The following is a 20,621-nucleotide window of genomic DNA, read 5'->3' on the forward strand; positions in this document are numbered from 1 at the left end:
ATGATGAGCTGAATCATAAGGTCTTTTAATTGAATCCTGGGGGATTGGAAATGAAAACTCTGTAGTACGGACCTCAGATAAAGACTTATCTTCTATAGGAAGAGTTGGGAGTGTAAAACTGGTAGAATCATGGAAAAAAAGTGTTACTGTTGGTATCTTCTCAAGGAGTTGTAGATAATGCTTTTCAAAAGCAAATTGCAGATTTCTTAAATAATAGGGGACATTAATTACCCCAACATCTATTGGGAAAGAAATAAATACCTAATTTGGGTCACTGACAAGTTCTTCAGAGGATGGAAGAAGACTCAAGAGCATTAACTCTGACTTGATATCAACTACTACAGCAGACAGTTGAGGAAGTAGAAATAGTAGGAACTTTGGAAAGTGGGTGCCGGGTAATGATAATGTAATCATGTAGTTCTTGATTTTCAGGAAGCTGAGTATATTCAAATTCATACCTTGGATTTCAGGCAATCAGGTCTTAATACATTTAGAAACGATAAGTAGAATTCCACGGCAGGAGAAGCTAATGGGAAAAGGAGCTCAGATTTGATCAGAATTCCTACAGAAGGAAATGCTAAAAGAAAACTGCAGATAATTCCAATGAGGGAAACAAATAGGACAGCAGAAGAAACCAGAGTTGATGCACAAAAAGCTTAGTGAAGATTTGAAAACAAGAGAAGGGAAATGTATAGAAGATGGAAAGTTGAACAGGTCACCAAGAAAGCATACATATAAATAGACCAGAACTGTAGAGATGGGGGTCAGGAAAGCTAAAGCTCAGCATGAGCTTAGCTTGGTGAGGAATATTACAAACAACAGAAAGGTCTTCTCCAGATGTGTTCGAAATAGAAGGAAGTGAAAAGAATCCATCTACTAAAGGAAGACAAGTAGCAAAGAAAGACAGGGCCACCCATCTCCTGTTTTGGCTCAGGTGTCTCCAATAAGAGAGATGTTGTATGCCAAGTAGTTTTGAAGACCAAGACAAAGAGGCAGGTGAAGCAGGAGGATGAGGATGATAACAACAACAGCTCGTTATACCTGTTGATTTCAAATGAGTTTAAATATCAGGGCCAGATGAATTGCATCATCCTAGGGTTATCAAAAAGCCTTGCTGATGTCTGAGGAACCCTCTGTGGATGATATTTGAGAAATCCTGGAGAACTGGTAAAACATTAATGGGTAGAGAAGGGTAGAAGTTACCAAATTTGCAGATAATACACAAAAAGTTGGGATAGCAAAGCAGAAATGGCCTTCAAAACTGGGGAGGTGCGCCTACTTGAGTCCTAAAGGCTTCAGGGAGGGAGGGGCCGTGCTTGTGGCTGTTGGTGCCTCCTTGAAGAAGCCGCACCTTTTTGTGGACTTGCATGGTAACCCTGTGAAAGCTTTTTACTAAACAAAGAACAAGAAAACAATGCCTGTCTCTCTTAGACAGAGGTGTTTCAGCCCTTCTATTCGGGCATTTTAAAAGGAGCTCCTCCAGTTCCAGTTGGGAATCTTATTCATGCAATGTCTGCACTTTCCACTCATAAGCCAATGTTCCCCTGCCTAGCCCTCTCCCATTAAACTGGCTGCTGGCTGGAATGATGGGAGTTGTAGCCCACTAGCTCTGCAAAGTGCCAGTTGTTTCCTTGTTGCCTTCCACCCAATTCTCATGCAGTGTTGTTTACATTAACATATGACACCCACATATGTATTTAAGGCTTTGTCCAGTTTAGCCCTAAAAGATTGGTGTTTTTGGGTGTGCAGACATCACGATCAAACAATACTCAGAAATAGCTAATGAACTTCTTGCTGCTACCTTTGGCCACAGGAGGTCAGCAAAAAGCCTAACAGTTGCTGACAACGTGATACATATTTCTAACCCTGAAACAAAGGCAGTCTCCAAGGGATGAATCATGCATGGCAGTAGCCTTTCTTGTTAACCTCCTGCAAATCCCAACCGCACAGGTAAGAAGGAGATGATGTTGTCTGGATTGGAAGAACGGCATGCGGCAGGCTGTCCACACGGCAGGGACAAAAAGGTCAAGATGACAGGCACTACACTGTGATGGAAACTCTGCCTGGTTTTCATGCATGTTACACATGCAGAGCTTCCATCGGACTGCTGTGGCTGCCATCTTGACCTTTTTGACCACACCCTGTGGGCCCACCTGGGATGCAGACCCTTTTTCCCCCAATGAACTCAGCTGTCAGTTATCCAGGCTACCCTCCCAGATGTTCTTAGCAGGGTGGCCAGTTCCTCCTAAGAAATGTCCACTTCAGTTGGGCTGCTGAATCAAAAGGGGTGTTTGTGACAAGCCTGGGCAAAGCGTGGACTTTTATTTGCAAAGCCTTAAGCTCAGGTCTGCTACCAAGTCAGCATGAGACTTGTATTCTACTCTTGTATTCAGTTCATGCCAGCTGCAGAAATATTGGACCTTGAGGGAGCCTTGAGGTTATAGTAACAATGTTCCTGAAAAACTGAGATTTACTAGTCTCTGGTATAAACAAAAAGGGAATTGGTGGCTCCTTAAAAAGCAGCCTGCCCCAGCCTGTTGTCCTCCAGAGTTGTAGTGGCTGTGCCTCCCCCAAATCCCAACTCTTCCCCTTGCCAGTCCTCCAAGCACATCAGATGGATGGGCTGCTCTACACAACCAAGTTGCCTCAGTGCGAGTAGAGACTACTGACTATTTCCTGGGAGCAGAAGTATACAATGTTGTCTTCTACCCCCACCCCACCCCACCCCAGTCCACTGGGAAGGAAACCTTGGATTGGAGACCACAAGGAAATCCTGGAGCTGTAAAATAGACAGGACAGTTGGAAAAACAATATCCTGGAAGAATGCTACGGCAAAGCCCTTCCAGATTTGTTTCTAGGAAAGCAATGTCTCCATGTCCTTGTAATCATTAGGATCTGTTGAGAGAGGCTTGAGTTAATGCTGGGGTCCAAGTGAAAGGCTTCTGGGAATGAGTTGGACCCCTATCCCCAAAGAACCCCAAAAACGCATGGCTATCTGAGGATTAACACGGAAGCCTGACTCAGAAATGACCAACAGAGGCCTTGACGGACATAACAAAATGGGACGAGCATATTCTCTGGTGGGCAAAGCTCCTTTCTTTAAACATCCTTTGGGACTCCCTGGGGGAAAGACAAACGAACGCCTGTCTCCAGCCAAAGATAAAACTCAGATTAAACTACAGCCTGGCACCCTAGACAGCCCATGAAGTCTGGGCAGCTTGCTTGGCAGGCGCACTTGGTGGCAGGACACCGGGATCCAGAGCGCTCTTGAGAGCCTCAGATAACTGCAGCCTGAAGCTTTGCTGACACTGCACAGTTGCATGCTCTGCCACCGGACCTGTGATCCATCTTCTGGCTGATTCTTTTCCCTTTTCCCTTTTCCCTTTTCCCTTTTCCCTTTTCCCTTTTCCCTTTTCCCTTTTCCCTTTTCCCTTTTCCCTTTCCCCTTTCCCCTTTTCCCTTTCCCCTTTCCCCTCTTCCCTCTTCCCTCTTCCCTCTTCCCTCTTCCCTTTTCCCTCTTCCCTCTTCCCTTTTCCAGGGAACAAAACCAGGTTGCATAAAGAACAAGATCAACCATGAACTCAGATATGTCATGTGTGAATTGCCTAACACTGGATTGGGCTAGGCAGCTCAGGAAAGTCAAGAATGGTTAGTACAATATTGGATCAAAAAATATTCTGGAAGAAGGTAATGGCGAACTACTCACATGCTAAAAATGCCAAAAATGTGCATGCATGTGTGTCATTTCATGTAAGCAAGAAGTCACCAGGCATTGTGCTTGACTCCAAGGAAACTTTGCCTTTACCTTAAAATAGATGTCATTTAGTTTTTGAACCTCAGAAGCAATACCAGGGCTTCTAGTTGTATTTATTAGCTCTACATTGGAATAGCAGCTGGCCCTGGAACCTTGATTTGAAGATAGGAAGTTGTAAGAGCATTTGAGCACAACCATCATGTGCCCTCAGAACAGAGAGTGGTGCATTTAAGGTCCTGATGCAGCCCAGAGGGACCATCCCCCCAATAACTACCTGACGTTTGGCAGGTGATGAGGGCAATGATAAATAGGCCGGGGATCAACTATGGGGCCAGCTTGAGTATGCTGATCTTGATTCTCTCCATATCCCTCCCTCCTTCCTGTTCCTCCATTCAAATGAAGCAGCCAACTGATCATGGTTGCCAACATAGCCAGGGTGGTTAGCAGCAGTTACTGCTGCTTCTAAAAATATATTGCCCTTTTCTATAATGAAGTGTGCTTAATCTCAAATAATAATGTTATTAGCAGCTCAACAGATAAGCTGGTTCTTTTTCGATCCAGTAATCATAACGATGCTATAACCCAAATGAGTTTAGAATGCAAAACTACATAATCAGAACATTTCTTGAAGAAATGTCCAAGTAGAAGAATGCTCAAACCTGACTTCCTTTAGCTTGCAACCAGCAGAGGCCTCTCATTCTCCCAAATCCTGATGCTGAATTTCTGTGGAAAAACACTGAAATTTGACAGGGGTTTTTTTTCCCCTTTGTAATGAAGCAAAATAGGTGTGTTTGGCTTCCAATAGATTTACAGACCTATTTTGGCCAGTTCTCTTGATGCCTCAAGTTATGAATTTCATTCCCTCTTATGACATTTGCAATCATGACCTTTGCTGCTAAAAAAGGCCAGTTTAAAAAAAAACCCAAAAACTTGTGCCCCCTCCATAAAATGATTATAAAGCATGGAATATCAGTGGGAGGCAAGGGAGAAAAGAGAAATGTCAGGTGTGGACTTCACAGCCAAAGGAGTACACAGTGCCATCCTAAGATGACAGGGCAGGAGATATGATCAAGAAGTCCAATGTCTGAGATTATCTCTGCAGCACTGAACAAGAAGAAGTTTCTTCCTAAAGGTCTAGAAAGTGCTATTGAGGGCTGTTAGGCTAGAGAGTGGTTTATTACAGTCAAAATCATGGACCATCAAAATCATGGACGGCCTATCTGAAATAGCAGTTGATGGGGAGCAAGAGTGAAAGAAGGCATCACCCTCTTGTCCATATTTGTGAAAGTACTGATTGCATCTGGATGGACATAAAATGCTGACCTAGAGTATTTTTGGCCTGATCCTGCTGGCTTGTCTTATATTTTTGGTGGTGGCAGCTTTGAAACGAGCTTGAACACTTCTCTCTCTCAAAAGTTGGCACTATGCAGTTGTTCATTAGACAGGGTAAAGGCTCCCCACTTAAACAACAACAAACCTTTCCTAAATTGGACCCACTTAGGGCATTGTTAAATCAGTCTTGATGAAGCCCTACATGGCATGGGGCCTATCTCCCAAAGCATCTGCCCAGGCAATTCGATCTGGCAGGGTTGGTATGCTCTGGGTTCCTTCAGTGAAGCAGTGCCATCTCTCAGGACCCTAGAAGTGCACCTTCTTGGTCGCAGCCCCTGCTCTCTGGAATGAGGTTCCCCCTGAGATCTGAACATCCCCATCCTGCTGGTGTTTCGAAGGGACCTAAGACCTGGCTCTTCGAAAGAGCCCAGGCCTTTGGTGGGGATGAGTGAAGGCTCCTTTTAACCTGCATTTTCTTGTTTCCACCTGCTTTGTTTTTATTGTCTTGTTTTCATGTTTTAAATCATTTGTCAACTGCCCAGAGTTGCTGGGAGTTGGGCAGCATATAAATTGAAATAATAATAATAATAATAATAATAATAATAATAATAATAATAATAATAATAATACAAGGAAATCAATGTCTGTGGTGAATTCTGAAAAGCGACATAGAATCAGGAGTGACAGCTGTAAACCACAATGTGCCTAAACAACTGAGCTTGCTGGGGCTTGGGACCACAACTGAGGAGCAGCAGCTTTCTTCACCCTCTTCTGTTCAAGCGAGAGGGCAAGGAGCAAGCAGGGTAAGATCAAAAATAAGCCTGCAACCTTCTTTTTATTCTCAGTTGTTCGAGGTTTCAAAGACATTTCCTGGACAGCTCTGAGAGGGTGAGATTCTGGAGTCTGCACCAATTGTGGTTTGACTTGATGCCTGCTTGGCAGTGTAATTCCTTCTCCATCTGTAAATAGATTAAGTACTAAATTGTCTCCAGCACACTGAGATATGCTTTTGAAATTGTAACCCCAGTAGGTGAATTATTTTTAATGCATGGAGACCGTGGTTATTAACCCTGGTCTTACTGAATGCTACACGAGAGTTAATACAGTAGAGAGAAAAAAACCCCTCCCTTAATCTAAAAACAATTGGCCAGGGAAATAAGGTCCCAAGGGAAGAGGAGGAGGAACATTTGCCACTGGAAATATTAAAAATAGTCTTGGATAAATATCTTTTTTGGAAGGGCTGACAATTTTGGTTTAGCATACTAAACAATTGTGTCCAAAGTCACCTCCCTGAGCTATTCATTGCTCTGTGAGCAAAATTTGTTTAGAAAATAAAACAGTGCAGAACACTTTAAAAATATTATAAATAAGCTTCTTTTAATGAAATATCCCAAGGTTAAATTTTTCACATTAAACTACATGTAATAGGCTGGAGAGAGAAAAGGCAAATAACTGCCTCTCTGCTCCTTGGGTCATCTGGTATGTACATTTTATAGCTATGTGTGTATATACATTATGGATACACAGTATGTAAGGGTCAGAAGGGATCTTGGGGATGGTCTTGTCCAACCCCTGCCCAGGGCAGGAATCCACTAGTGAAGTCTCTCTGCCAGATGGCCATCCAACCTCCATTTAAATGTTTCCAGTGGAAGAGCATCAGCCACATCTCAAGGCAGTCTGTTCCATGTTGAACAGCTCTTAGTGTTGGGAATATTTTTTCCAATGTCCAACCAAAATCTGTATCACTATCATTTAATTCCATTGGTTTTTTTGTTTTCTGGAACAGTTTTGAACAGTTTTGCCCTGTCTTCTACATGACAGCCCTTGTGGTAGGTCAGGATAGCTATTAAGTCTCCCAAGCTTAACCCCTGTGCCTCCAAGTGTTCCTCATAAAGTTTTCCTTCCATCCCTTATCATTTGTGTTGCTGCCCTCGGGATATGCTCCAGTTTGTCGATGTTGTTCCTAAAATATCTCCAGAACTGGACACGGTATTCTTGATGTGAGATGAGCAACACAGAACAGAGAAGAATAGGGGAATGGTGATTCCTCTTGATCTTGACACTGTATTTCGGTCGATGCAGCCTAGAACTGCATTTGCTCTTTTTGCAGCGACATCAAATTGTTGGCTCACAGCTTGTGACCCCCTGAGACACCCAGATCCTTGTCATGTGCATTGCTCAATGCGATTCCTACCCTACACACCTGCCTTTCATTTTTCCTACCCAAATGTAAGACTTTGCATTCTCCTTGACTGAAATTCATCTTGTGGGTTCCCGCCTGTTGTTCCAGTACATCAACATTCTCCTAAAGCTTCAAACTGTCCTCTATGGTTTGTTTGCTACCCCCTCATCTTTGTGTCATCTGCAAATGTCAGAATTGTATTTTCTAGCCCATCATCCAAACATTTATAAATAAACTGAACAGCATTGGATCTAGAATGGAGCCCTGCAGTATGCCATTTGAAGTTTCCTTCCAACTTGACATTGGCGTATGAATGGCGTATGAATGCTCAACCAGTTGTCTATCCATATAATGGTAGTTTAATCAAGCCTACATTTTGCCTTTTCCTTCAGCAGGATCTTGTACCAGATTTTGTTGAATGCTTAACTGAAGTCAAGATGCACTGTGTCCACCAGATTCCCATGAACTGATCACTGAATAAAAAAAGAGATACACTCTTGGATGAAAAGGCAGAAAACAATAAACATTATGGCGTCAGTTTTAAAAAACAGAGGGACTTAAAATTTGTTGACTTCAGGAATTTAGACCGGGCTGGGGTCAACATCCTGGAAGGAAATGGCAAACCACCTCTGGACATTGCCGAGAAAACTGCATGGATCTGTTAATGAAGTCACCAGGGCTTGACTTGAAGATGTTATCGTCTCAGAAATATTACTTATCACACAGACATCTGGAGAATGCTGCCTGTGGCTGCAGATGCTTTGTGTATATGGCTCAAATTGCACTTCTTTTTAAAAGCAGTTGAAAATATTCCCACTGAGGCTTGCGGGAGAAAAAAACGGACTGTGTGGAGGGAAAGTAGAAGCTGGGAACAGAAACAGTTGTGGCTTCACCAATAGAGGCTGATCCAATCTATTTTTCTTGCCCCACCCTTTCTCTAGCATCTTTCTCCAGTTCCATCTGGCACAATATTTCTGGTTTTTTGTTTCTTTAAATAAATCATTTAATGTGACTACAATATCTATGTGTGTCCCCAGTGAGCCTTTGTCATGATAGCAGAAGCAAATCTGCAAAAGACATAATGCTTTCATTTTTCCTACCCAAATGTAGGAAATAATAGATGGCATAACGGGTGTAGTTAAAATCTTTAGAATATTTGCTTTAGGAACACAATGTAACCTGTGGATTCAGGCTGCTATCAAACGGTGCATTAACCACAAAGGCTGTACATCTTATGGATCCTAGGATGATGACCTAGGAGACCTAGAATGACTTCTTCAGTGAGGTTAGATATAAGGTGAGAGGGACAATCCAATACTGACCCCCTCCAACATCCCAGGAGTTCCCAAGGTGGGTCCTTTCTAGGGTTGGAACTCTGATGCAAGTGAAACCGAAAGGAGTCATGCTCTTGATGGATCCCAAATCCAATCAGCCCTCTCCCTCTCTGTCTCCCACACCAAACCAGTATGCTGTCTATATTAGCTCTGGAGCTGGTGTGACAGCTAGAGAAAAAATGAAACATGGTCATGCTACTCCTCTCTCAGAACTAACCACCAGAGATTTTGGTGTCCATAACATCTACAGGTAGCCCTCATTTAGTGATCATAGCTGGGACCAGCAACTTGGTTGTTAAGCAAAGCAGTTGCTAAGTGAAACTGTGACTGTGCTTATTATCTTACTTCAGCTTTCCTTTGCCTTATAGACCTGCGAAGGTCGTAAATGCAGGCATTGGTCATAAAGTTACTTTTTCATCACCATTGTAACTGCAGTCAGTCAGTCAACGAGGTAGTCGCTAAACGAGGACTACCTGTAGTTGGATTGCCACTGCCCCTATTAACAGCATTCAAAGGATTCCTGTGACTCAAATACCAAAAGACAACTCAATAATTCAATAATTATACTGTACAGTACTTTGGTAAGGTTTTTTTTTTTAATTGAACGTGGAACAGCTATAGCATACAGATTTATCTTAAATATTTTTTTGAGAGGAAAAACTCCCACTTAACACATGGACAGGAAACTTTGGCTGTGGGCATTCTTGAAATCCTGAGAGCCTATAATGGATCCATTCACAAAATGACTGCCAAGGGAGATGTTTGCTTACTCACAAAATGGCAGCCCACCACAAAACAACCCTGTGCCCAAAGTTGAACTAGGTGAGGATGCTCCCTTTTCCCAGCCCACCAGGATGATCTCTACTCCTGGCTAATTTTTGTCTTTTTTCTAGGAAAGTGGGATATTTTCAAAGAAAGCAGACACTTGCTATTTTTATATGTGAATAAAGTCCACAAGTCCTAGGTGGGCCTCAAAGTCATCCTGGTAAATAGAGATGATATTAAAGGTGATGCTTTACTTTGCAACATACTAGCACCCCCCCCTCCCCCCCCCCGGGGCCTGGGTGATTATTTTTTTAATTAAAAAAACACATTTAAAAGATTTTAACTTAAATTCTTCAGCAAAGGTCCCCCAGGCATTCAGTGCCAATGGGCAGTTTTTGTTTCCCTGGAAGCTATGAAGGCCCTGCAGTGAGAGTGAGTCTACCACCACATCTACCCCAGCTTTCTTTTGGACAATAAGCAGCAGTGGATGCCTCAAAAGAAGCCACGGGGCCTTGCTTCTGAACAAGAGATTATACCCATGAACAGATTTACAGGTCTCTGACTAGGAGGACTTCACTGACAAGCCAATCAAAAGCCTGAATTTCTCTGCCCTGGCATTTTGGAGTTCCATGGTATATCCCCTTAAAGAGCAAAGGCATCATTGCTTGTTTTTTTATTGACACTCATATTCCTCTATAGCCAGATAAATTCCAGCTTTTGCTAATTCAGATGTGAATTGCTTGACTACTTAGGAAAATCCTGGAATACTGGAAAATCATCTCACTCCTTCTATTCCAGAACATCAGAAGCCTTATCAATCTACTTTACATGGTAGTAAATTTAAGCATTTTTGAGACATATCAATCTACCCTTAATATGTATACGAAAGTAAATAATGAATTGTCATAAATGGGACTAAGTCCCATTACAAACGAGTGCAGAACATTGCATTTCAGATCTATGTTACTCAACTTCAGCTGAGAATAGACGTCCATTTATGTTCCACCCCTGGAGGAATCCAGCTCCTCCAGGGAACAAATGAATAAGCAGACAAGGAAGTATTCTCTGCTCTTACACTGTCAAGTCACCTCTGGCAGAAGAGCGAGAAGATCGGCTGCTCTTGGTGGAGCTCTTATGATGGAAATGAGCCTTGGATTCATAATGGTTAGGAATCCCATCATGAGCTGATGTCCCATTGGTACCCCCATCAGCTGGAGCTAGAAAGTGCTGTGATTTCTCTTGTTTCTGATTGGACCAATTGTCCTGCTGTTCGTATGATGCAGTGGCAGGAGGAGCGATCACGTGACGTCTCCGGCACCGCTTCTTGAGCAAAAGGTGAGCCAGCTCCACCAGGCTGAGAAAAGCTGAAACAAGCCCAACCATGAAGTAGAACTGAATGAAGATGGTCTTCTCGGTTGGCCGAGATACAAAGCAATCAATGAGATGAGGACACATACGATGCTTGCAGATGTATTGATATCCTACTTGGAAGCCATACAGCATCCACTGTCCTACCAGAAAGCCCATCTCAGCCAAGATTCTTACTACGACATTGACTATGTAGAAGGTCTGAATATTTCGAGTGCGTTGACTAGGCTGGAGTTCAAATTGTACCTGAACTTTCTTCCCTGCCTGATTGGCTTCATCCTGACCGCCATCCGCTTCCTTCAAGCCACGGTTGATCTTGGTGGTCTGGTGCATAGAATAGATTACAAACAGAACAGCTGGGGCTGAGAGCACTACAATGTGGAAAACCCAGAAGCGGTAATGGGAAATGGGGAATGCCAAGTCATAGCAAATCTGTTTGCACCCCACCTGCTTGGTGTTGCACTCGAACTCCTCCTGCTCATCATCAAAGACATCACTGCCCACTGTGGCTAGAATGAGGATGCGGAAGATGAGCATCACCACCAGCCAGAAGCGTCCCACCATGGGTGAGTGCTCCTGCACCGCATCCAGCAAGGAACTCAGGAATCCCCACTCGCCCATGGCTGCTGCAGGAGAAAGGGAAGAAGAACGCAAAGATAGTCTTCATTAAAGTTCTCTTAGGGAATTGGTGTCTTCCTAAAAGTAAATGGCTATAACAAATATTCTGAAGAGGGAGTGGAGGGGAAGTGCAGTCAAATGATGACCTTCACAGGCAGTAGATAATCTGGGTGTCTTACTAATCATGGGGTATAGGATACAATGAGTGATTCAGCAATAGCAGGAGATCTTGCTGTTTCAGCTGTGACTCTCTCTACCTGCAAAGAGAAAGGTGTCCACCCTGGTAGAAGTTTGGGATTGCATGTAAAATTAAATTAATGAAATAAACACATTATTGGGAAGGACCTTTGGGCAATCAAAGAGGTGCACATGATTATTTTAAGTTAAACAATTTCTGATGCTACCCATTGTTTGCTGTCCTAATTGAGCAAAATCCCAAAGCGATTTTATTAAGCTTTGCTAAGCTAAGTGCTCCAATGTATCTGGACACATGCTGGGCTCTCTTATCAGGAAAAGAACTGTTTGGAATAGCCAGTGTGGTGTAGAGGTTAGGATACTGACTTATGAGAAGAGATGTCTGTGTTCAAATCCTCGTTTAGAGATGAAGGGCCTATCTCAAGTCTAGATTTATTCACATGGTTGTTACTCAGATAAAAAAGGGACATGCAACATGAACATGCATTTGAATACCCCCCTTTCCAGCCATGGAATAAAATCCCATCCCATACCTTAGTCTGTTCCTCCCCATCCAGATCCCTATAGCTTCCAATCTCTCCCCTCCTATCAACACAGACTGAAAGTGGCTGCGGAGAAAGGTGAAGAACTACTGCCAACAGTGTTCTCCACTTCCAGTCTCTGCAGGTGGTCCAGGAGGATACCATGATCCAAGGGTATAGAAAGCCACTGAGAGACCAAGGATGGCCAGGTGATCATACCACCCCAGTCTTACCTTCTCCATAGATAATTGATAAGTGTGATCAATGTCCCCTTGATACTATGTCCCAGCCTGAAACCTGACTGAAAAAGGTCTAGAAAATCAGTTTCCCCAAAGGCCCTCTGAAACTGCTGTCTGACTACCTTGTCAATAAACTTCTCCTGAAAGGAGAGATTGGAAATTGGACAAAAAATGTCCCAAACAATTGGGTCCAAGAAAATCAAGAAATCTACTACAGGAATGAAATGTGAATGTTCTGACAACTAGTGGAAAAGATTCACTACCTTCTCTACTCCTGGGAGACATTTCTTCCTCTAAGAAGCCCTGAATATCCATCATCATGTACTTTAGCCACATGCTAAACCTCTCTCATCTCACTCAGGTTTTCTCTGTGCAAAATGTTTTCAGTGAATATTTTCCCCTTTCCCAGCTTTTAACTGGTTCTCCATTGAATGTGTTAATTATTGCAGTTTCAGATTATTATGTTTCCTATTCTAACGGTGTTTTTTATTGAATGCTATGAACCCTGGTTTCCATGGCAAGAAAGTGGGATTAAATGAATTAAACATCTACACTACAGATGTAGCACCCAAGACCAAAGTGGATCAGCCTCCCCATTCTCATCTCAACTACTCTACATGAGATTATTTTGCTTTGAAAGGAATATGGAACATGAAAGTCTTGGCAAAATCAAGACACATTGAGGGGCGGCAGGGATGGATTTTTTATGCCTGTTGTCAACTTATCTGGAAAGAGGGAAGCTCAACCACTATCTGACAGCTCAGCCCAATCCCAGTTAGCTAAGTGGGTAAATTGTTTTGGGGACAGATTGCTTCATTAGAATGAGACAAGAATTTCCACTGGGCATTGCAGAGAGAGGAGCAGCCCTTGGAGAAAACTGATCCCTATAAAATGTCATCAGTGTGGGCTACATGTATGAGAATGAAGCACATCTTTGGAATTAAAACAAGAGACCAGGTACACTTTTTCACTTGAAAACTTTTGCTTTTAGAGCAGAGGGTTCACAATCTTTTGGGGTTGGTGAACATAATTAGAATGTTGAGAATAGTCATGCTCAGAGAATGACTGGCCGATCACAAAACACCATTTATTGGAAGGCAAACTGTTGAAGTTGCTTTCCCCCACCTCTCCTAGCCTGCTACATTGCTCTCTTTCACCTCAGGGATCTTTCTCTGGGCAGGGTTGCACATTTCCAAACAAAACACTGGGTTATAACTTTCCACCATTTTTATTATCTAGGAATGGCTCTGGCATCTGAACTGGAAACTGGAGAGGGAGGGTTTTACCTTAAGAATATACTCCTTTCTTCAAGAAGTCTCTATTTTAAAAAGAATACAACGGTTAGATCAAAATGTCTGACCCATGCTAACCAGTCCAGCTGGGAAGCCCTTTGCTTTCCATGAAGGACCTCTCTCTAGCAAGAAAACTAGGAAGAAAGTTGTCAAAACCTAGATAGAAAGAACCTAACAAAAGCCTGTGAACATGTGAACACTCTGGAAACCTGTGGCTGTACAAATAGAAAAGATGTACAGTATTTCTATCATCCATCCATCCATTGGGAACCCCATTCTCCACAAATTGGTCTTTGTAGCCATCCAAGTTAATGGCCATAACTACATCATGGGTGAGTGTATCCCACAAGTATACTCTGAGTTCTGTGAGGAAGTAATTCATTCTGAATTCTTCTCTTCATACAGCTTCAAGGAATGAGCCTGCTTCTAGTAGGATGAAACAATAACAATTGCTCAGATTTTTTCCCCTGCACCATGCAGAAGTTTATACATGGTAGGCTTACTTTTAGTTCTTACTCTTCTAAGTTATTCTAATTGGATAATTCAATACCAAAGGTTTCTATGTGGAATAAACTAGAATATATTTCAGAATATATCACAAAGACTTTTTTTCTAGTCAGGAGTATTTTTTGTGTACTAAACTGTACATTCGTTCATATTATAGAGAATATGTCAGTATTAATATGCAGTTATATATATTTATAAATTTATCAGACTATTCATTAGCCAAAAACCTTAATTGATAGTCCTAACTAGTTGATAATTTTATGTCCAGTACAGTTAATTCACAATATGCATGTTCATTTCTCATTTATTTACCTATAGTCTTATTTTCACTAATAACCATACACATTCATACAAACACAATTTCAGAGTAGTAAAATAGCTGCTGTATAAATGTTTAAGACAACAAAAAAGGCATTGGGAATTACTTCTTTTTAATAAAGTGTAAATGTCTACATGAAATTACTCTTTGTAATGCTGATAATTACACCTAGAATGACCTTTAATTTTTACAGCACAAATGAATTCCACTCATTTTTTCAGGGTTTTAACTATTCATATTTTATTTGAAGGTATCAGCTGCTTGGACCACTCTAAAAACAAATGGATTATAAATGCAAATAAGAAATGAATGAACTTCATAATAAGCTGCCATTCTTCTCTTACATAACTGTTTCTCTACTATCCCCAGCCATGTTTCTTTCTTTCTAATCTTACCTCTTCCCACCACCCATCCAGAAACATTGTTTGCCCCCACTTTCTCCTGCAAAGTTTCTGGAACAGGGCAATGGAGGCAAACTAGTGGCCTATGTTATCCCTGAAATCACTGAATATATGCATAAAAAGAATTGGGAGTAGGGTGGAGGGTTACTCAGTAGGGTGGAAGACTTTTTCAGCCCACTCCTGTCTATGAAGTATTTGCCTCTGATAATCCTCATTAGAAGAAAAGGCCTGGAAGGAACACACCGCAAAGAGGTACAGGTAGGAATACACGCAAGATATCCATGCACCCAGCAAGGTGTTCTCCTCCACTAGACTCTGCATTGCTTTTCTCCCCACCCCACTTTTCCAAATGATGGTAGAATTTGCAGAGGACTATTTTCAAAAAGCAAGTATAACTTTTCCCCCTCTCACCTGTAATCCAGGTCTGATTGGATGCCTTCCTTCTGGCTTGCTCAGGGATCTTGGCTCCCCATTATCCAGCTGTCACCTGGGATGCTGGCATCTGCTTCACCTAAAGCAGGGCTCTGAGTTTGTCTGGCATCTTTTGTTCTCTTAGGCTTCAGCTCTAGCTGGGACAGTCGCATGAGAGAGAAAGAGAAAGAGGCTGGGCTTGTCCTTTAGCTCAGCCTGGAAACATTCAACTGTTAAAGTGACAGGGCTGTTCCTCTGGCCTGACTGGTGGTCTTCCCCAGCAAGTGGACAACCATGTCCCATCTCACCACCTCTCTACGGAGCAGATACGCTCTCATGCTTTAGGGGCAGCAGGCAAGGATGATGTCTATTCGAGTATAACCTCATTTTAAAAGCAAATAGAATTCGGTCCCATCTGTTAAAACAGAACTAAATGTTGTAGGGATCTCCAATAAAAGAGAACAGATTTTTATAAAACCCTTAAAAGAGAGCTAGAAAAATGTATCATTAGCCCTCCTCATTCTTTCTTCTTATTTTTTATTCTGAGACTCCTCCCCTCTTACATTTAGAAAGGGCCCTGGGAGGAACCTGGGGACTTCCTATTTCTCAGAGTTGGACCCTTTTTCTTTCCCCTTGCGAGGCTGCTTTGGGCTTTGTAGACAAGATCTTTGTAGAAAAGATGCCCAGAACTAGACAGAAGACCTTAAAGCCAGATAGAGGTACCCCTGGCCTGCTGCCAACTTCTATCTTTGGGCTACCTACTGTCAGAACTGGAGAGAGAGAGAAGGGATTTTAAAGATCATCTAGCCCAAACCATTGCCAACTTCTGCCATGGAATTCTGTTTGGGCTGCTCTTCTGCTTTCCACCTGTGTTTCCTTCCATAAACACAGCCACACCAGGTTTGACATTGTTTTTTCCCCTGATCGCTCTGCCTGAAGCCAAGAAAAAGAGAGAGGATCAGGGAAACCCACGACACCAGATAGGATGAGATAGAGTGGGGTCGTCTGCAGGGTGGGCAGCTGATGTCTTGGCTTCCAGACTCTGCAGCTATGGCATCATGCCCTCAACAATAGTTTATAGGCCTAGCATTGCTACCAAGCTCTTCATCTAAGCTTAGAATGCTCATTTGTTGCTCCTAATAAGGCAGTGGGGTAGCCAGTATGAGAATGCTGGTTGCCACTGGCTATCAATAATGAGAGTATCTTGGAAACACATGAGAACAGGTTAACTTTTAACCCAGTTTCATTGACTGGGTTCACCGCTAAACCATAATGTGCCATTAGCTCATCCTGAAGTTATTAATAACTTAATCTCAGCTTGCTTTCCAAAGTAATACTAAACTGAGTTGCTCTCTGCTAGCTACCCTTAAAATTAATACTGATCATTTTACTGTCTTGTCCTTTTCTAACTTAACACACAAGTATTTTCTTTTTATTGACATGATCTCACAGGACTGTCCAGCATTCAAATTCAAATGCAGCCTTTTATTTTAACACACCTGAAGAAGAGTTCTGTGTAGCTTTGAGAGCTTGCTTCCAATGTCTGGAGCAGAAGATGGTCTGATAATGGACATTGTCTCTTGTTTTGTGTTTTTATAAGAAGCAGTGCCAGTGAAGAATGTCCATGACGTCATCATCTGGGTTAATTAAGGGACAGATCTGAAATTTGTCTTCCACAAATTCTGCCAGGGGAACAGAGAAATCACTTATACATAAGGCTAATAGCGTGTTTTGTAATTGCCATGCTAAATCTCTGAAAATAATTTGTGAAAGCTTTCAAGTTTAAAGGATATTAGTTCTACCAACTTTCAGGACTTTAAATGTGAGACTGGATAGAACTTTTTTTCAAGGTAAAGATGGGTGCCATTGAGAGTGGATAATGTATATATCCGAGTTTGGTGCAAAAATGAGTGTTATGTTAGGTCAGCTTTTGGATATGACTATTAGCTTTCATTACTCATAAAATTAAGGAGGACTTAGATTCATTTCCTTCCTGGCCATGGATTTATTGAGAGTTCACAAATCAGGGTAATTCAATGCTTAACCGCGATTTACCAAATAAAACACAATTGGCTGGATCCACATAACACACTGAAGTATAAATTATGGTTTGCAAATCACAGTGGCTAAGTTCAGGGAAGATGTGAAACCAGAAACAGTGTAACTACATGGCTTCGTGTGTTGGTATCTCTCAACACTCTATACTGCACATGGTTGTTATGAAAACAAAGGGAGAGTAAAGTAGACTATACATGTTATAAAGAATAAATAACCAAGAACTACTTTCCTTACAACCTTTCATCTAGTCTGACAGAGCACCCATAACACTGTAAAAGCTCCTGTTAGACAAAGGAGTTGGACAACGGGTTCCTCCATAAGGTGCATTCAATGCTGCTGGGATTTTTCATAGCGATTTGAGAGCCTTTAAATAGCACAGTCCAGGAGATTAAAGTGTTGGTTGAGTCTCTGCAGTCATCCCTTTCCCTTCCCCCCCCCCCGCCGTCCCCCGTCCCACCCCCTCAGTGGAAACTCTGACAGCTCTTTCGACACTTGACTGCTTTCCAATAAACACTTTGGTCTAACTGATAGAGGGCCCTGGAATGTCATTCGGATGCTCCACGCTGGGTGGAGAGGAAGGGGCCACACCAACGGTCTGGGCCAGATACCATCATGCTCAGGATCCATATTTTTCAAAAGTGAAAGATTCATCAGTGGAAGAGAAAGCAAAACACACCTTTCAGGTCTGGCCCTAAAGATGCTCTTTCTGAATAACCTTTTGCAGGTGGTGTTTTTTTCAAGGCTGTGGCATTAGGAGTGGCTATTCACTGGCTCTCACTGCTGCAATGTGACAGAACTACACATCCCCAGAGCTGCCTGTTATGGACCTGCATGAGTCACTGCTCTGGATTTGCTGCCTTCCAATCTGATGCTAGTTTATATGCCCAGGTTGTGCAGAGATGAAGAGGGGAGCAAGAGAGCTTCTTAAAACAGACAAATCTTTCATTCGTCCAACAAACATTTTACATTTCAGTTTGACTGTAAATATTCTCAGGATTTCAGTTTGATAACATTTGGTTTTAATAGACTAAAAGTCTCTAAAACCTACCTAACCTGAATCTTTGTTCTCATTTTAATAAGATTGAATGTAAAATAACACAAAAAAATCGGGATATTACTTATTATATGACCTGGCAATTCTGTCAATATAGCTAAGTGTGCCTGGGCTCTCCCGCCCTCCCCCCCATACAGTACTTGCCATGCTTCTGGCAAACAGCCATCTGAACAAATTCCATTTGAAAGGACCCCTGAATGGCCTCTAGCAGCATTTCTTCCTTTCCACTGTCCAGAACTGGAGCAAAGAGAGACAGATTTTATTCTTAGGAGCTTGAAGTCACATTCTACAGTAGGGTTTGGACCATCTGCCTGGACAACAGGAGGCACTGATAGGAGAACAACTGTTGACTTGAAACCAGTAAGAAGTACCAGAAAGCACATTTTCAGTAAAACTCCACTTCCCTCAGTAGAAAAATGGCTCACTCAAAATGTGAGGCCCTGAACTGGAATTTACTAACAGTTGTCAAGAGCAGAAGCTGGGACTCCCTTGGAAAAGCCACCTGTAGAAATCGGCATGTTCAGCTTTAGTCATATGTAGCTAAGGCAGTCCTGATCTTGCCCCCAAGAGACAGTACCTTAGTGTAGAGGGGCAGCTTTCCAAGACAGCACTCAAGTTCAGCCATGTCCTTCTGTGAATTAAGCCCAGAAATGGCTGCAAATGGTTTAATGTCTAACTAGAAGGGGGCAACCATTTTATAACAAAACAATTTTTTCCTTGGAATTAAGAAAGCATCTGCACAAGGCTTAACTATGAGTGTTAAATTCCACACTGTAGTTAGAGAGCATTAACACTGCCAAGTGCTTCTCCTGGAAAGCAATTCAAGATGCATCCTGCCTCAGGGCTTAACTTTCCAGATTCCTGGCAGTTAAGATCCCAAACCCTCCCCAAAACCCCTGTTGACTGCATCAGAGGAGGGCAAGCCAATCTACCAATAAATACATCTTTTCAGGATGCAGAAGCCTCCTTGAAGTAACCAGGTAATCATGGAAAGACACAGCTACTTTCACGAGTTGCAGATAAGTGCTGTGCTTCTGCTCCATGCATTCCAAAGTTCCTCTTCCTGATCAGATCTACTCCAATTCATATATTACCTTTATTGTCCTGCCCTAATGTCTATATACCCCTTACTGAAGCAGAAAGTTTTACAGTAATTCAAATGGTAATAAATGTTTAAGTCATAAATGCTGCCTAGCATTTCAGTTTCCAAAATGCATGCAAGGAACTTGAGAATGGCAGTCAGGATGGAGCATTAATACATGGAGAGCTTTGAGCTCATATGGTATGTTGTAATATCTGAACGTTCCTTCGAATCCAGAGAATAAAGCATTTTTTGCTATTGAAAGAAAGACAGGAAAAATGTAGAACACCACCTTTTATTACAAATACTTTTATTCAGAATAAAAGTGATTGTTGGAACACACAAACAACACAGAAAAATATTTACAGTGATAGACAAAAGCATGACAACATCTTGTGTCATCAGACCATTTCGAATCAGTTTTTTGTTTTCTAAAGAAATCATTTTTGAATACAATGGAAAGAAATGCAAATACATTTTGCTGTCAGATTAGAACATCTCATCCTCTGACGACTCTAGATACTGAATTGGCTTCCTAGCCCGACTTGGTTTTTCACGGGCTATGGCTAGAGCAGGTAAGTCCTCATCGGAGCTCAGTTCAATGGCAAATGATTCATCCACCTTCTTGGATTTCTACAAAGCAAGAGTGAAGAACAATAAACTCTCAGGACAGCTCCATGCCTAGCACTGCAATCTTCTGCATAAGGAATGCCACAAAGAATTATAATGCTCCAGGAGTAGTGTGGTGATATTCAGGAAAAGGGAGCTAAAGGAAAGGGCAATGCTAACTGACTCGCCATCACTCCGTGTCATGCTCACGATCACACAGTTTGTGCCTTTGTTGGGCACTAGGAGATGAAACCCATTGTGAGATACATCCGCTCACCAAACAGAAAAGAAGGAAGACAGGCAGCAGCTTTGGGGGAAGGCTGTACACCAAAGCAACCAAGTCATTTTTCAAAGAATTCCACAGAGCTCTAATAATTCTGCTCTGAGCTGGTGAGAGCCTGCCTGCTTGTTTTCAGCGTTGCTGTGATGGGCAGACAGGACAAACCAGAGCTTTATGTATCGGATTAAAAAGCTCTGAAGTAGCACTTGGCTCTTTGTCTTTGCTTTACAAAACCTTAAGGGGTGGGGAAAGACTTCTGGTTTACGTTATAAGCATCTGAGCTATAGAAATGTATTAGAAT

At 42.2% G+C, this 20,621-nt stretch overlaps 2 protein-coding genes across 4 annotated transcripts in view; both read right to left on the bottom strand.

Annotated features, from left to right (window-relative positions):
* Positions 1-9,176: 9,176 nt before the first annotated feature.
* On the bottom strand, positions 9,177-15,526 carry GJD3 (gap junction protein delta 3). 3 transcript variants are annotated; one of them, XM_007420695.4, is made up of 3 exons: positions 15,239-15,526; positions 11,183-11,361; positions 9,177-11,059 (listed from the first exon to the last, which is right to left on the bottom strand). In XM_007420695.4, the coding sequence occupies exons 2-3, from the start codon at positions 11,354-11,356 to the stop codon at positions 10,439-10,441; spliced, it is 795 nt and encodes a 264-aa protein (XP_007420757.1). In that variant the 5' UTR covers positions 11,357-11,361; positions 15,239-15,526; the 3' UTR covers positions 9,177-10,438. The 3 variants fall into 3 exon arrangements, with proteins under 3 accessions (XP_007420757.1, XP_025022638.1, XP_007420756.1); XM_025166870.2 differs by having other exon boundaries at positions 9,177-11,358; positions 15,239-15,520; XM_007420694.4 differs by having other exon boundaries at positions 9,177-11,361; positions 15,239-15,501.
* Positions 15,527-19,729: 4,203 nt separating this feature from the next.
* The window catches only part of TOP2A (DNA topoisomerase II alpha), a 30,043-nt gene continuing 29,151 nt past the window's right edge, over positions 19,730-20,621 (bottom strand). The window contains exon 35 of the mRNA XM_088143434.1: positions 19,730-20,064. Within this exon, the coding sequence (XP_087999560.1) occupies positions 19,921-20,064 (144 nt within the window). The 3' untranslated portion in view covers positions 19,730-19,920. The remainder of the gene's footprint in view (positions 20,065-20,621) is intronic.

This window comes from Python bivittatus, unplaced genomic scaffold (assembly GCF_059951505.1).
Source record: "Python bivittatus isolate LINGU-HERP-01145 unplaced genomic scaffold, Pbiv_v1 ctg000410_np1212, whole genome shotgun sequence".
Taxonomy (NCBI): domain Eukaryota; kingdom Metazoa; phylum Chordata; class Lepidosauria; order Squamata; family Pythonidae; genus Python; species Python bivittatus.